This window comes from Amia ocellicauda, chromosome 14, assembly GCF_036373705.1.
Source record: "Amia ocellicauda isolate fAmiCal2 chromosome 14, fAmiCal2.hap1, whole genome shotgun sequence".
Taxonomy (NCBI): domain Eukaryota; kingdom Metazoa; phylum Chordata; class Actinopteri; order Amiiformes; family Amiidae; genus Amia; species Amia ocellicauda.
This window is the reverse complement of record NC_089863.1, coordinates 11,526,931-11,543,973: the sequence shown is the minus strand read 5'-3', so window position 1 is coordinate 11,543,973 and position 17,043 is coordinate 11,526,931. Positions and strand designations below refer to the sequence as shown.

Sequence of the window (17,043 nt, the reverse complement as noted above, 5' to 3'; positions counted from 1 at the left end):
GTGTGTGGGTGTGTGTGTGTGAAAGACAGTCTGTATGTCTTTGTCTCTATCTGCCTGTGTGAGTGTGGGTGCATGTATGTATCTTTATGTGTGTCTCTATGTATGTATGTGTGTGTGTGTGTGTCATGGGGGTGGGGTTAGGGGAGCTGGTGCTGACCTGTATGCGCGTTTCCTTGTCCTTGATGTGCTTATGGACCCACAGCATCTTGGTCAGAGCCCACACCTCCTGCACACACCTCCCTACGCCCCCCACCCATCAAATTCACATATCCCCCCCAAGCTGCTAGAGGGAGCTGTTTCTGTAACCGTATTTTGAGCAATGTGACAATTCTCACGCATTGACGCTTTGAAATACTTAGTGCCCCCTTAGTCATTTCTGATGCCCTCTTGCTGAGATCATCCTGCCGCCAGGCCTGGGAAACACCACCCCAAGAGCGCACTGTGCAGCTGCTGTAGTAGGGGCTCGATGGTCCTATCCTCAGTTCTTAATCTTGCACAGATCATCTTTCTTGGGCTGTAAAGCCACCACTGCCCTCTTGCAGCTCAGGGTTAGTTCCCCCCTCGTCAGGCTCTCCTGCAGCATGGCCAGAAGGTCTTCCCCCAGCAGAGACCAGAAGTTGTTAAACAATTCTATGGGATGTACATGGGAACACTTTATTCAGTTCCTGCAGGGAAAACTTTCTCTCCAATACAGCCCTGTCTCCCTCAGAGACCTGTGGCGGCCCAGAGTTAAAAGCCTTTGCTTTGCCTGTGCCCTCCTGCAGCTCACTGGAGAAGATCTGGGAATAAAACTCCTGTGCTCTCCTCCTCCTGCCCTGTCTCTGAGTACAAGCAATGGATCAATTTGCTCTGTCCACTTTTCTTCTCCAGGACAAAGAAATACTGCGTGGGGGCATCCATCTGTGTGACACCCTGAAACCGTGACCTCACCAATGCCCCCTGTTCCCTCACGCCCAGCAGGCCAGCTAGTGATGTCTGTTTTGCTTTGAGACCCTCAAGCCCACTATCCGATTGTTGTAAGATTACTGATGTTACCGTTAACTCTAAGTAAATGAAAAAATACATATAAATGCGCAAGGTGTCTTAACTCACTGGAACTGTACAGCCTGTTATTTCCGGTTGGCTGAAATGTGGGATTCGTTTTTCATGCAAACCGAATTCAATTCACCTCCTGATTGGGTGGGCCACACTTCCAAGTGTGTGGGCCCAGGCCTTCGCCAGTGCATCCAAATACTTCTCCCTCCACCAACACACACTGTTCTAACAGACAGAATACTTCTGGGGTAAACTTGACTCCATGATGCTGTGCACATTTTTAAAAGTCTGACCCCAGGGGATCAGCCCCCCCTGAGGCAGCCATAATGGCCACAACAAAACCCTAAACTCCCCATCAAACTAACAATAAACCACAATAAATAAACAAATAAAAAATCGTATAATATAAAAAGTGCAAAAAACAAACAGGAAAAGAAACCAGAGAGAAAACAGACCTGCAGCCACCTGCGCTTGCTCTCAAGCTCTGCCCACAGACTCCCAGCATGCAATGGCTGTTCTCGATAGCACTGGTATGTCTCCAGAGAGAGAGCGATGGAAAAGAAACACAGAAATAGTTGGACATGTGCATTCAGGAGTGACCCCCAGTCACGTAGGACTGGGAAGATGCGCAGGACTCTGATGTCAGGCTCAGCATTGGCTTGGGTCCTTTCCAAGAGGGGGGGAAGCTTGGCAAACACTTGCCGGTGGGTGTTCACTGCAACACAGGCAGTAGGGGGGAGTGATGTCAATGAGCAGCTAATATTACGCAAATACCGATTCAACAAACAGACCATTTTAGATATATGTGACATTGTGCACAATGATCTAGAATCACCCACGAGAAGGAGTCATGCAAGTCCTGTATTGACTGTGACCACAGCAATACATGTTTATGTCTAAGGGTTGTCACAGACCTCTAAGTGTAACGGTGACCCAAAGCATTTAACAGTCCTCAATATCTACATTTATCAATTTATTGCGGAAAGTCACATTGGTTCAATATTTCAGAAAGAGATCAAGTAAAGACCCAATGGAATCCCAAAGGTCATGGGATGTATCGACTTGACTCCAAACATGAATGATTCCATGTTCAAAATCGCAAACCATCTTTACTTCCATCCACTGCAAAACTGAGAACACACCTCATTTAAATAGGGTGGTTCATTGCAAATTAGCTGAATTAATGATGCGTTCATTTGGTTCCACCTGGCCCAAGTTACATCTGCATTCTGCTGCATTGCCAGGCGTAGAGGCCTGCGACCTTTTTAAATTGCCAACTAAAAGCTGAACACAAGGCGAGTGTAGCATTTTAACTCAAATACAGTGAGATTGCGCACTTTTAAAATTCCAGCTGACAGTTCTTTCTCATAAACTCATTATACACATAAATACATCACAAATTGCCGTGTATACATTTTACCCAGTTTCTGTACAATCAATAACTCAAATTAGACAACAAGTGTCGATATTTCAGAGTTAAAATCACTATTTCAGCGATTCGCTCTCAATCCCGCTATGGGGCAATATTAGGGAAGGGGATCTCAGCAACCTACTTCAGCAGGCAGGTTAATTATGGTACCTTGTGGTCAAATACAGGAACTGCAGGAAGTGATAATAAAGGCTTGCAGGGGCAGCACTCTGCACATCCCTGAGCCCTGTACTGCTCTCTTGTGTCAGTCCACACATTTAGGCGACTGTAAAAATGGTGATCAATGCAGCTGTGCTTGCTGTGTAGAGTTTCATAAATATATATATATGTACATTTGAATTACTACAATTAAACAGCTTGGCCCCAACAGACCAGACACTCATATTACTCAACAAACAAGGGACAAGTGGAAAACATTTTCAAGTGCATGGTAGGATAAGAAAACATGTGTACCAAGATCCACTGACCAAGGTAAAGGACCCCAGTGCAGACAGGAAAGGGAGAATTTATCAGACAGTTGGTCAGAAACCAGCAACAGGAGTATAAAGGGCTTGGCAAGAATCAAGGTCAAGAAACAGGCGTCAGGTCATTGGATTGTGCGAACAGGATAGAGAGGGCAAAACCAGATCCAGTGAATATCCACTTGCTCCACCAGTATTAATAGCCACAAGCTGATACTGATAAGGGCAGCATGCTGGGGTGAGAGATACATTTTGCCAGTTAAAGATCGAGAAGCCCTGGGTTACCCTTTATGTGCAGCCCGACCTCCACCAGTGGCTCCATATTGGGGGAGTCGAAAGCATCAAAGGAATTGCAGTTAAACTTTTGGACTTGGTTCCCCTGGAAGAGGGCCATGCTGAGGGGGGCCTCCTGTCACCCAGAAATACCACACAGCATGTTCCTTCCCCTGTGTCAGTAGCTCACTTCCATAGCACCACAGGCCCTCTTGCTTAAAGTCAGCAATGTGCCTTGGCAGCAGCTCCTTGGCTCCACTTATCGTGTGTGTGTGTGTATATGTGTACACTACCCGTCAACACCCCCATGTTTCCAGTTTTTATTGCAATGTAAGCAGTTCAAGTCCAGTGAATAACCTGAAATGGTACAATGGTAAGCGGTAAACTGCCAGAGGTTAAAAAAAGTGTAGGTTACCAAAAACTGAAAAATAATGTACATTTCAGAGTTATATACTGTGTTACTACACCCTCTTAAGCATTATTTGGCTGTGATACACGCAGCTCCTGTGCACAGAAGTTACACTGTATTCCTACAATGTGCACATCGTTTGAAAGCTTATTCTCTTGCCTACCAGCACGTTTCATTCTCAAACACATCTGATTTATAGTTTCCGTGTCGCCCGCCGTCATTCAGAGCCCGGGGGGTAAACGCACAATCTGATCGGGGGATGGGTTGGGGGGTCTCATTCAGACGTCACAGATCACACATTTTTGTTTGATGTTCTATCAAACACTGAGAAATTCAGATCAAATTATGTAAATGTATATTAGTACACTTTAAACAAACTTTTCCATCTTGACATTTTGAGCTCTCTACGGGTGTGTGTTGCTTCTACCAAAACATGGATGATCTTGTTTTGATCAGTAGAATGTCTGGTTCCAGAAAGTCATAATTGTCAATGTTAAAAAACACATTTTTCATATGAGAGAATGCTTCATGTTGTTACAAAGCTGAGAGTTTCATCTTTCATGGGATACCAAACACAACAGAGAAGCACACGGATTTGGTGCCCTTTTAAGGCTACCAGAGGGGTTTGTCAGCTTAAGGGGTTACATTTAGTTATTATTTAGTAACTATTGCATGATTTATTTATTTTTCTCCAATTGTTTATTTGTTCTCTGCTTTAATTTCAGAGTACACTGAGACATTAAACTGTGTACATTTCAATACAAACTGGAAACACTGAAGTGTTCTAAAACTTGTGACCGGTAGTGTATTACTGAAGTAACTACTACAATCACTATGTCTTCCATTGACTTCAATAGGGGGCTGCGTGCAATACTGAAGTAAACAATGCGTGATGAGATGTGCTGTATGTTACTTCTTTATTGATATATAAACATAAGTAAAGATAATTTTCCTTAAACCGGGAAACAAAAATAAAGAATAAGTAAGCATCACTAAGCCATAGCAGATCTTGGAGCCTCCCGCTACATGATGTCTATTACTTATAAACATATCTATGTATAACGAATAAGAAATGAGAATTGTAATATGTTATTGTATCGATGTGTAAGTATCAGTGTTGTCCTATAAGTCCTAAAATTCATAAACAGGGAAATAAGAAAGAAGTCACAATTATTTAATAAAAAACATGGAAACACAAAAATAACCAACAGGGAAACATAAAAATAAGTGTAACGTACCGTGGGGCACAGGAACAGGGGACCCAGTTGCGGTGCGTGGTAGAGGTGCCAATAAGCATCCGTACAAAAATATACATTTTTTTAAAATAAGAAATCAACTTCACGGAGTTGAGGAAATGGAGTCCCCATAGAATAAGTACACAAACAAAAAACATCTCACAGACGTCTACATTGTAATAATATACTGTAACGACCCAGGGGTGGGGGTGATTACTAAACTAATAAAATGCAACAGAAAGGTTTCCAAAACAAAACAATTCTTAATTGGCCAACCAGGGTACATTAGCTTTCAAGCTCCTTGCATGTCTGCACCAGCACAAACAATCCAGTCTTCTCATTGGTTAACTCCTGCTTGAACTCTGTGCGGCACGTCATCCATGCCTTTTATTCCCTGCACCCATGTGACCCCCACAAACCCCAATCACCGCTCCATGGCCAAACCAACCCCAGAGACGAGGGGAAGCCATGAAACCCCACAACTGGCTAATAATCTAGAACAGCCCTCCCCATCACCCAACACATAACACCACAAGAAGAACTGTAATCCCCCGACACACACATTATTAAGGGTCCTCGAACTGACCCACCCACCCTCCATACAAACTCTAACACTATAACATGTGGATGGTATTGGAAAGTTCAAGAAGATCAGCTTCTACCATTGCCTGTCATGAAAAATTGTAAAACAAAGTAAAAAAAATGCATAACTTTATTTATCAGGTGCAATTATATAGTAATTCAGTTGAAGTGTTTATTTAGTATCAGTAAAGAGTTGCATCATTAAAAACATGTACTTAAAATATTATAAAATTACATATGGGAAACCAGCCAATCGCAGAGCAGCGTTGCCAAACAATATACTTCTTATCTTGTGTATCAGTGTCATCCCATTGAATTATCAGTTTTGAAATAATCTTCTCTTGCCAGTGATGTTCCTGCAAACTTCAATCTGAGTGGTGCAAGTTTCACATGATATATTTGTTTTGACTAGTTTTGTTATGTTTCACCTGCATGAAAACAAAACACAGATCTTTTTTTTTCCAGCTGCTTATGACTGTGTTTAACATTTTCTGTTTGAAACATTTACTTCTCATGAAACTAACAGGGGACAAAATGCTGTGCGGTCATTTCTATGAGTTAATTGATGACCCAAGTCCTTCATCCTGTTTATTTCTGAGCAGACACGCTCACTTGTAGGGGAGTGACAGCTGATCACACTTTGTATGTACTGCAAGGAACTACGTGGGAAGAGAGAGACAAACTGACATCACATTTTAGTTTCTGTAGTCAACAGGACTACATGATGAGTTTGAAATACTTGCAGAAAGACACATCCAGCCGGGGCAGTTTGAGAGTGTTCAGTCAGTCAGAGACTAATCCATTTGTGTGGGAGAGAGTGTGAGTGTGGGGAGCAGCAGGTGTTTAGGTAGCATTAGAAAGGCGCCCCATTGCACAAAGCAAATGAAGTTACTACCCCAGACTGCCACTCCAGGACTGTGACTTCCTGCCAGACTATGCATTGCCTCGCCTCTACCCAGTGACAGACAGTGTGATAATATAACACACACCGAGAGAAGAGAGAGGCATCCATAGAGTGTGCAGGCTTTATTTTGATGTTGACATTATTGTAAAGAAGTGCTAACAATACATTAGTACTTTAGTACATTTTGTACATTAGTACAAGAGAGCATAAGGAGGCATAATTTAATAAAGTGCATAATAGCCGGAGTGCTGAGCAGCACAGCAGAATAGGCTGCTGTATTACAGTAATCTTGAGTTATCGACGGAAGGTGGTCAGGGCCTGTGCAGTCCTGGCCTTGGTGAGGGGATAACTGGATGGAAAAACGGTAGGCAACACCAGGCAGGGCCAGCATCCTCACAGCCATTGCGCTGTGGAAATCAAGAGAGAAAGTTACAGGTCTTTACCTGTGAGTGTGAGATTGTGTAACCGTTTATACTCTCTCTCCCTCTACAATTACAGTGACCCGTCTAGCTAATAATGCCTGGATGAATTTGAACCAATTTGTCTGCTTATCAACAGTTTTACTACTACTACTACTACTAATACTCTTACTATTATATAATAATATAATAATCTTTTTTCATCATCTATATATACAGTATATGCAATTTATTTTACTGACAGAGGCTGTCCATCCTTTCTCTGGAGCCCAGTGGGAGGCAACAATGTGCACTTTGTTTTTCACTGAAGACTCTGGGATAATGGTCATCTCCCCACAGACACTCATCTGCATCACCTACAGAGAGAGATAAAGAGAGAGAGAGAGAGAGAGAGAGAGAGAGGCTTACAACCACACAGCCCCAAATCAGCAGCAATCAGGAAAACTGACATAAATTTAACAAACAAAACTAGAGAAAAATGAACTAAAATTACAAAATGGACAACTGCAACCCTGGAATGAAACAAACTGTTATTCAAGGAATAAGCAGGGGGGTGGGTGGTAGGGTCAGGGTTGCTGGTGCTGACCTGTTTGCTTTCCTCGCTCTCAAAGTGCTGCAGGACCCAGTACATCTTGGTCAGAGCCGCTTCAGTGGTGATGTCATACCCAGACAGCACCCCAGCCTTCTTCAGCCACTGAGAGAGGGAGGGAGAGAGGAGTGCGTCGAGTGGCTCATGCAGAGAGAGGAAGCAGGGTTCATGCCATATGCTGAGATTGACAGACAGGCAGACAGAGGGGCAGGAGCGCTGTAACCTTGTCTTTTCAGTCAAGCAATACATTATTAATCTAGAGCAGGTTGGTGGGTTACTGCCAGAGGCGGCTCATCCAACTGAGGCACGGCTTCACTAAGAATGAATGGTTTAATTACAATACCAAAATGTTAAAATAAAAATAATAATGATAATAATTTAATGCATATACAATTTGTTTTTTAATTAGTTAAATGAAAATACAAAAAATGATATGCAACTGAACATATTCTTTGTATAACTTCCCTATAAGTGTTATATTGACAATATTGAGAACAGGCTCGTCAACCCGGAAGTGCAGCACTAGAGCACAGAACAGAACTTGATTGTCCATGAGGCTAGAAACAAGACATGAGCAAAGATCTTCTATTTAAACAAGATTATTTAATTAATTATAGTAATTAATTTAGAGCAATTTGCAGATTATATTTTTCACTTTGACATTATGGACATTTTCTGTGTTGATCAGTGTCAAAAACTCCTGATTAAATCCATTCTGATTTCATGTTGTAACACAATGACATGTGGAAAAGTCCAAGGGTGGTGAAAACTTTTGAGAGCCACTGTAGATGGTTAATGCAGAACATATCCACACTGAGAGACAAACAGGCAGACAGAGAGGTGGTTAATGCAGTCCATGATCCACATAGACGGACAAACAGACATGGGTGGGAGCCGTCTTACATCTCCGGCCTCGTAGACGGGTCTGACAGAGCCCCGGTGGACCTGCGTGCAGTTGATGATGAGAACGTTGTGGTCTGTTGCGCGTTTCAGGGCCTCAGAGAACCAGTCCTCATCAGGGGCATTGCCATTTCCATACGTCTCCAGGACGATCCCGTCAGCCGAGGCCAGGAAGTTGTCCACCTGTGCAACAAAGCTACTGCGTCAAGGGGAAGCATGCATACCGGGTCGCTGTACAACACGCTGGCTGTGTACTACTGCAACAAGAGTACAAAATCTGTTATAGTTAACATTTTGTTTAAACAAAGTGGTTTTGAGTTTTTCAAAACACTTTATTGAATGAAATACCATCATATGAAAACAAGAATCATACTGAAGTCAACTCACAAACTTGACATGGAAAAAATTAAAATAAATTAGAAACTCATCCTTTATAAGTGCCTTAAACAGCAACACTGCATTCTGTTCTGTATTGGTGTTCTGGGCCTCTTGTCGCCGTGCTCTTGGCCCAGATCACAGAGGAGAGGAGAGTCTCTTAAAGTCTCAAAGTGTGGCAATGAGTCTGTCCACGTCCTCCTGACTCCCCACATCATCAGCGTGGGTGGATAGGCAGAAGGGCGCTGGATAGCAAGGGATGGAGAGCCCACCCACCACTTTGCACAACTCCTGCAGGAAGGGCTCAATGGCCAGGGAGTACAACATCCCCGACAGCCCTGTCTAATCCCCCTGCACACCCTGAAAGGGGCACTCAAGCCACTGATTATTTTCAATATACTTTGAGTGTCACCACAGAGCACCCTGGTCATGGCCATGAACCTGGGGCTGAACCCAACTTCCAGCACAGGTGGTATTGTTCAACCCAGTCAAAAGCTTTTTCCTGGTTCAGCTCAGTGAGACCAGCCATCAAGCCCAAAAGTCTGGATACCTCCATGATGTCCCTGATCAACAGGATGTTGTCCTGCATGGATCTACCGGACTGGTCAGGGTGGATCAGGATGGTCCTCAGCCTGCTGGCGAGCACTCTGTAGAAGAGCTTGTAGTTGGTGCAGAGCAGAGCCACCAGTCAGACCTTGATCTTCCACAAGTCACCTTTCTTAGGCAGCAGTGAGATGATGCCAGGGCTTCCCCATGCTGATCACGAGCAGCCCCCCCCAAAAAAAACCTACCCGACAATCCCCCTATGGAACTCAATCTGGCACTCTAAACCACTGTAAAAATGATAACAATGATTAAAAAAATCAACAATGGAAAGAACAGACGGAAAAACAGTAGACTTCCAGTGCTACTCCCACACTCACATTTAGCCCCGCCTACTACCACATACTCATGTATAGCGCCGCCCACAGTCACATATAACTCCCCCACACACACTCCCACACTCACATCAAGCTCCACCCACACTAGAGAGAGAGAGAGAGAGACCAACTGGTCTTGCAGATGTCTTACTGCAAGACATCTGTTCTTTAAAGATCTGCTGTGTCTCTTTCTTAAACTGCCTGAGAGAAAGAATTAAAGAAATAAGGGATAAGTGGCTTTCACTCACGCAGGACTTGGTGATCCCTGGGAAGATGCGTAAGACTCTGGTGACAGGCATCTTGTCACATCTCTTTTTGAGGGGGAACAGCAGCACAGGCTGGGAGGTATCCACTGCAATACACAGAGCAGACTGATGGAGGGAGATGAGTGGAGAAAAAGAAAAATGATAGATAGGGATTTCTGCCTAACATTTTTTGACAAAACGGTTTTACAAACATGATCCAGTTCTACACAGATCTGTTCTGGATGATCAACTGTGTCTCTTGTGTAAGCTTCCAGAGAGAGAGAGAGAGAGAAATATAGAAATATAGAATATAGAAATTGAGCGATATTTGGAATCAGAAATGGCCTGCACTCACCTTGGACTGTTTCAGTGATGGCTTAGCAATGGCACTGGTCTTTTTGAACCCGAAGGGCAGCTTCACTGCAACACAGACAGACGGGGGTAGAGTTTGAGTTGGGAATTAGGAAGGGGGGGCTTTGAGTCACCATGTGCTGTGCAGAGTAACCAGACTCACCCTTTATAGTCGGACCAAACACAGCCAGCGGCTCCATGTTGGGGGAGTCGAAGGCGTCAAAGGCATCACAGTCAGATTTTTGGACTCGGTTCCCCTGGAAGAGCTTGTTGTGAAAGAACACGCACACCTGAAGAGAGAGAGAGAGAGAGAGAGAGAGGGAGGGAGAGAGAGTTAAATGTCCTGGAGCACTGAGCGAAGAAGGTTCTATTAACAGACTATGGAGAAAGAAAGGAAAGAAGTAAAAAGATAGAAACATACGAGAGAGAATGTGTGAGGAGGCCCTTGGCCACATGACAACAAACTTCGACCTGCCTGTGAAAATCACAAACTACAAATCCGGTAAATTATCCTGATTTGTTTTTTATTTCCAGTTATTGATTTATGAAAAGTAAAGAGAGACTTCTGACAGTAACATAAACAGGGATGGGTATATACGGGGTTTAGTAGGTCTGCGATTGGCAGGGAGGGCAAAGTATCGATTGGGTCTGGGGTTGGGGGGGCGGGGCGCCGCTCACCTGCTGCAGCGCGGGGTTCTTGCTGTAGCAGCCGGCGATCAGCAGAGAGCCCAGGATGTTGCTGACAGCATCGGAGCGCGGCTCAAACAGAGACCTCTGTCAGCCCGACATGCCCAGCAGAGAGAGACATGACCCGAGGGTAACACACCCACCAGGGAGACACAGCCACCGAAGAGGCACCCATAGAGACACATCCATCAGAGAGACGTGCCCATCAGATAGAAATACACCCACCAGAGAGAGAGAGAGAGAGAGACACAGGGGGTCATTAGGAACAGGTGGGGCAGAAAACTGAACTGTCTGAAAGAATAATTCCTCAACACAGCAGGAAATTATTTAACAATAATAATGCTTATTAAATAATGCATCTATATAATCAAGCATAACAAGACTATTACGATAAAGCTTATTATTATTAATAATAGTAATACTGATAGTAATTATGCAGTTATGGAGCCCTGTCTGACATCTGCCTGCCCATTGCTTGTTGGAGAGCCTACCTGTGCCCCAGTCACCACCACAGGCTTGTTCAGTCCCTGCAGCAGGAAGGACAGAGCTGAGGAGGTGTAGGCCAGGGTGTCGGTCCCGTGGAGGATGACAAAGCCATCGAAGCCTTTCTTATCCTGGTCCTAGAAGGGTCAGAGGTCAGAGGGTGCAGGTCACTCATATCACACTCCTGCTTCTATCATCATCATTTATTTATTTATTTTTAAATTGTGTAAATTCAACATGCTTTGCATTGTGCAGATGCAGCGAGAGAGAGAGTTAGAGAGTGAAAGAGAAAGTGACAGGGAGAGAGAGAGAGATAATAAAAGAGAGAGAGAGAGAGTGTGTATGTGTGAGAGAGAGTGAGTGAGTGAGAGAGATAGATAGTGCAGGGACAGGGGGTGTGTGTTACCAGGATCTTGTGGGCAATGTTTTCCCAGTCTGCTGGAGTCATCTTGGAGGAGTCGATGGGCTCCAGCACCTCCTCCACCTGGTACTTCACTGAGGCAAATTCTCCACACTCATCAAATGCTTTTGGCCTGGAGTCACATGATCATCATGAGCAGAAGCACAATCGTATGTTGCTCTTGACTTTCATGTATTAGTTATGACTTTTGTAAGAGAACAAAACTGCATGTTTTCACATGCAGAGTAATTATTATTATTATTATTATTATTATTATTATTATTATTATTATTATTATCATTATGCTTATTTGAAAATGACAAGTGGACAGACAGAGCTTTCAACAGACAGATTCAGACGGGCAGGGATAAGGACAAACAGACAGACAGACTTACGGCAGAAGGAACCACCCATTGTCCTTCTTGCTGTAGAGCTCAGGGTGCCTTTGGAGCTCCTCTGTGAATTCTCCTGGTTTCCCCGGATGCTCTCCTGAAACACACAGAGCCCCCAGAGCCTGTCACTCAGGCCCACACTCACACGCACACTGGCTCACTGTCTCACACTTGAATGTACAAACACAGCTCCTGTGCTGAACCAGGCATCTATACTCACAGCACAAACAAGGGCACTGGCAGTGTGTGTGAGTGAGAGTAAGAGGGAGGGACACTAGTGTACATGTTGCTAGAAAAAGGTAGAAAGAGCATTTTATTATTGTAGAAATTAGGTGGATTCTAAACTTTTGAGCAACTTTATTGCTTCCAACATTATAAAATGAGTTTTGGTTTTATAGAAGCAAAATTAGGCAATATAATTATTTCACCAATCAAAGGTGTAAGAAAAGTCATGTGACTATACCTACTTCACAGCTAGAAAATAAAAATAAAAATGGTGGAAACAAATAAGCTGGAACTGGTGTGGGACACTGTCAGGACAAAAAGACTCCTTGTGGATTTGTTTCAGGGTGGATATATGTATTTGTACTTACGTAGTAGAGGCATGTCAAAAAAGGTTCAGGTCCTCAGTCTCTCAGTAGGACATTCCCTTCAGACCTGGAATAAGTCTGGTTGCTCTCCTCTGAACTGCCTCTAGAGCAGCGATATCTTTCTTGAAGTGTGGAGCCCAGAACTGCACACAGTATCCAGATGAGCTCTAACTAGTGCATTGTACAGTCTGAACATCACTGCCCTTGTTCTCAATTCTACACTTCTGACAATATACCCTAGCATCCTGTTTGCCTTTTTTATTGCTATAAATACTATTTTATAATTATAGTGGACATTTTTGTTACCTGTATGTAATACCTTGCACTTGTCCACATTGAATTTCATCTGCCAGGTGTCGGCCCACAACTGAATATTATCTAAGTCCCTCTGAATAGCCTGTGCTGCTGAGATTGTATCTGCTGAGCCACCTATTTTAGTATCATCTGCAAATTTGACAAGAGTCCAAATCATTAATGATAGTACTATAGAAAACATCTTCCTATTTACACTTCATTAACATGTTTATTTGCTTATTAGTATTAATGATTATAGTAAATAATTATAGACTAATATTAAATAATGAAAATAATTGTTATACATATTCAACATTTAATTATTTATGATATAATCGACTAAATAAATATTCTATCTACATTGTCCGAAATGTAGGCTGATCAGCGAATAGGAAGCCATTGATTTTGGCCGATATTTCTTTCCATTGTTTAAATATTATTATGATTTGTTATTATTCACTCCTTCTCCAAGTAAATGCGAGATATTGTTCTCAATTATTCTTTTCTGCACCCAGTGTAAATATACGGTGTGGAGACTTTAGTTGTCAGATAATTAAAAAATGACTACATATGTAAATCTATTACTCGTAGAATAGACAGAACAAGTTGATGACTCTGTGATTGACTCCCCACGCTTTTCAGCACCGTCCCCGGGACAGCGCCTTGTCCGCCCTGCTCACATCGCGCTTCAGCTGCGGCTGCACATCGTCACGGTCAAAGCGCGTCAAACTGCAGCCACAGCAGCGAGGTGAATGCTGTGGTAGATGTTTACAAGCATCTATATGCTCAATCCCTATCTCTGCAGGCACCTCAGAAATGGGAGGCACTTGTGTGCCTTTTTAATGATGGCTTCCATGTTGTGGGTCCAGTCAAAGTCATCATACTTTGTATCCCCAGGAACCTGAAGCAGCTCACTCTCTACCTCCTCTGTGTTGCTGATGATGGGAGAGGGGCTCCTCTTGCCTGTCCTTAAATCAACAATCAGCTTGTTTGTCTTGTTTGTGTCTTGTTTGTGTTCAGGTCTGGAGGGTGTAAAGCTCTCATTTTTAACTAGGTTATTTGGTGAAGCAGGTCTTCAGAAGATTCCAAACAGAAGCCAATTTCTTTGCAATAATACTTTACTGTAGTTCTTCAAAGTTATTCAAAGACCGAATAAATTAACTGACAAACCAATTTACTAACAGACTCCTTAACCAATAAATTAACAATGATAAATTAAATACTGTTATATATATATGTATATATATATATATATATATATATATATATATATATATATATATATATATATATATAAGGTTGCATATACATACTGTCATTGTGACTAAATAGTTGATTTATTACATTCTTCATATTGTATAAGAAGCATGGATCAAACATAAACTTTAATAATCTAAATAAACTGTAATAAGCCTCTTCACAGGGTCAGGTTGTTGTACTGGCATCACATTGTTAGGTCTGACACCTCCCTCCTGTAGGCTTATGTGGAATCTTTGGAGGGAATCAGAACAACCATAGAAGTTTAATCTGCCAACCTGATGATGTGGTTGCTACTCTGTTTGTCTGTACAGTCATAGGTGTACAGTGAGTGCAGCCAAGAGCTCAGGTAGCAACCTTGCGTAACACTTGCTGTGGTGGAATATATTGATGAGGTGAATCACCTAAGGTGAAGCACTTGTGGAAGAAAGAAAGTTCTGTCCATATCTACAAGAAGGGTGTGACTATCAGTTTAGGTTATGGGTTTTTAAGTATTAGGCAACCAGCTGATTAGAGAGAGTGACCAGTTCAGACACACAGCGGTACTTGCAAAGTCTCTGTGAGGCATAGTCAAAGGAGAGAATTTATAGTGACTAGAGAACTTATCTTTTATATATCAAAATACTAGGTTCACAGGGAAATAGTAAACATGTTGTAACCCACCAGTGATGTACTTCTCCCCTTGGCTTAATCAGTGACCAGACCACCCACTAGTGGCACAAAGTCAACTTACTGTGTGACGAACTAAGGAAATAACGAACACACGAAGACCAATTCCTAGATCCTAAAATGCTATTTTATGATTGTGAAAGTTGTAAAAGGCCATTCTGCACTTAATGAAAGTGGTTTGAAGTCCCTACCTACAAAGACAAAAAAGTTATTAGGAAAAGAAAGGGAAAAAATGCAATGTTGCACCCTTTTCGACCACAAGGGTGAAAATGAACAGCTGTGAAAGTTGTGTGGTGTCTTCCTGCACATAAAGAAGTTGGTTGTATGTCCCTATCATCCAAGAGGGAAAAGCTCTCAGGCTTTAAAAACTCACCAATAGGCACTTTCACCCCGGTCCCTGACTCTCTGGCGTCTCAACCCCCGTGTGGCCGGTGCTGACCCGGTACCGCGCACTTACAACGTCAACCTGGAGGACATGGTTCAATTCAGCTTGTGAAATGTAGTGCTCATGTCCCCCTTCAAATCACAAGCAATTCCGAAAGCTATTGGAGACAGCAGTCCAATGCCTGTTGAATATCGAAAATAAAACGAACAGCGGGGTGTCAGACACACTGGGGCGATTTTATTCTGGCCGAGTCTCTCCGTGCGTCAGTGGAGTAACATGATAATATGCTGTGTTTACGACAAGTAGCAGCTTCATTGACAGTGATGTCTAACGGGCAGCTTGGATTGCAGCTGCTCTGACTGTATAAACACCGTAATTGAATAGTTTTTATAAAACCACTAGCAGTGTATATGCAGTTTTTGCGTAGCAGCTTCATTGACAGTCATCGATGCGCAGGACTGAGTGCGCAGTGAATCCGCCTCCTGTTTTGCGGTTACAGTTTTTGTCGCACATTACTGCGGCTTTAGTGACGCACTCATTTAACTCGGGACAAGATCCAGTCCAGTCCAAGCCCGGATCAGTGGACCAGGGAAACGAGACATCACAACAAAGCGGACCTTTTCACGATATTCAAACAGCAACTGCAGGCTATCGTCTCAATTCACAAACAAACTCTTGCAATGTATAACACTATTGAAAACCACTTCACTGAATCATGCGACACATCAATATATTTTTACTGTGCTTGAATAACAAGTCCAACCCGGGAGCGGCCACTCCTCCCCCCTTGGATATTGCGATATGGATCAACCCAAGAGATGAGTGGACTGATGTCACAGAGCGACACTGACAGCTTCATAACAGGTCATTCTCAGCAGTGGGGGGATAATAATAATAATAATAATAATAATAATAATAATAATAATAATAATAATAATAATAATAATAATAATTACCGTCTTGCCCATGGACCATGCCCACGGTGCCCCCGGTGTAGTACATGAACACTGTGGGTGAGGAGAGCCCTGTATTCCGCTGTGCCATCGTCTCCCTGCCCTCCGTCTGTGTCACTGCTGGGCAGACAGGGTTCTTTTGGGAACAGCTGCCCATCTCCTTTTGGTTTTTATTTATTTGTTCTTGTATGCGCTGGCAGGTTGCTGTGCCATTGCCTTGCCGGGTTTTGCTATTACTTTCCTTTTCTCGTAGGTTCATTTATATTCTTCACATGTGCAGGAAAAGTTTGCAGTCAATATGAAACTGCACGCTTACACCAGTGGCGGATCTTTCGTTTTGAAAAGTGTGGGGGGATGACGCCGTGTTGTCCAGCAGGGGAGATTTGGGTACAAGCGCAAGAAGTTTGTGTGTGCAGGGGGGGGGGGCATGTCCATACTTATACATAAGCCCGTCTTTCAAAAAGACAACATATTACACCTATGACTTGCGCTGTGCCTTAAAATGGTAGCTGTTAGTTTTGGTGCTTATTGTGAGGTTTAGATTGTGTGGGGGATCCCCAGTACCCGCAACATTTCAACAGCTAATACCGTGTGCTAGGGTGATTTTTGTGCTGACTTGTTTTACTGTCTTTTATTTATTTTATTTGTTAATTGTACCTCTCTCCTTTTATTATTTTGTGAAGTGCCTTGAAACTTCTCTGTATGAAAGGTACTCAACAAATATTATGATTTATTACTACTACTACTACTACTACTACACCAGACTGCCACTTCAGGACTGTGACACCTACAGGGTGTCCCCCGAC

At 43.0% G+C, this 17,043-nt stretch overlaps 1 protein-coding gene across 2 annotated transcripts; it reads right to left on the bottom strand.

Annotated features, from left to right (window-relative positions):
• Positions 1–6,435: 6,435 nt before the first annotated feature.
• LOC136768704 (L-asparaginase 1) lies at positions 6,436–16,565 on the bottom strand. 2 transcript variants are annotated; one of them, XM_066723038.1, is made up of 12 exons: positions 16,241–16,565; positions 12,093–12,186; positions 11,704–11,830; positions 11,306–11,434; positions 10,806–10,901; positions 10,291–10,417; positions 10,132–10,196; positions 9,780–9,902; positions 8,240–8,419; positions 7,334–7,441; positions 6,990–7,103; positions 6,436–6,735 (listed from the first exon to the last, which is right to left on the bottom strand). In XM_066723038.1, exons 1-12 carry the CDS (start codon positions 16,494–16,496, stop codon positions 6,640–6,642), a joined length of 1,515 nt encoding a protein of 504 aa, XP_066579135.1. In that variant the 5' UTR covers positions 16,497–16,565; the 3' UTR covers positions 6,436–6,639. The 2 variants fall into 2 exon arrangements, with proteins under 2 accessions (XP_066579135.1, XP_066579136.1); XM_066723039.1 differs by lacking the exon at positions 16,241–16,565 and adding an exon at positions 15,273–15,514.
• Between the last annotated feature and the right edge of the window lie 478 nt (positions 16,566–17,043).

Excerpts from the sequence above, each read along its gene's own strand:
- LOC136768704 (XM_066723038.1), bottom strand. The coding sequence starts at position 16,496 with ATGAACCTACGAGAAAAGGAAAGTAATAGCAAAACCCGGCAAGGCAAT. Across the intron at positions 11,435-11,703 it reads ACATTGCCCACAAGATCCTG|GACCAGGATAAGAAAGGCTT; the intron begins GTAACACACACC and ends TGACCCTTCTAG. Across the intron at positions 10,902-11,305 it reads TGGTGGTGACTGGGGCACAG|AGGTCTCTGTTTGAGCCGCG; the intron begins GTAGGCTCTCCA and ends TCGGGCTGACAG.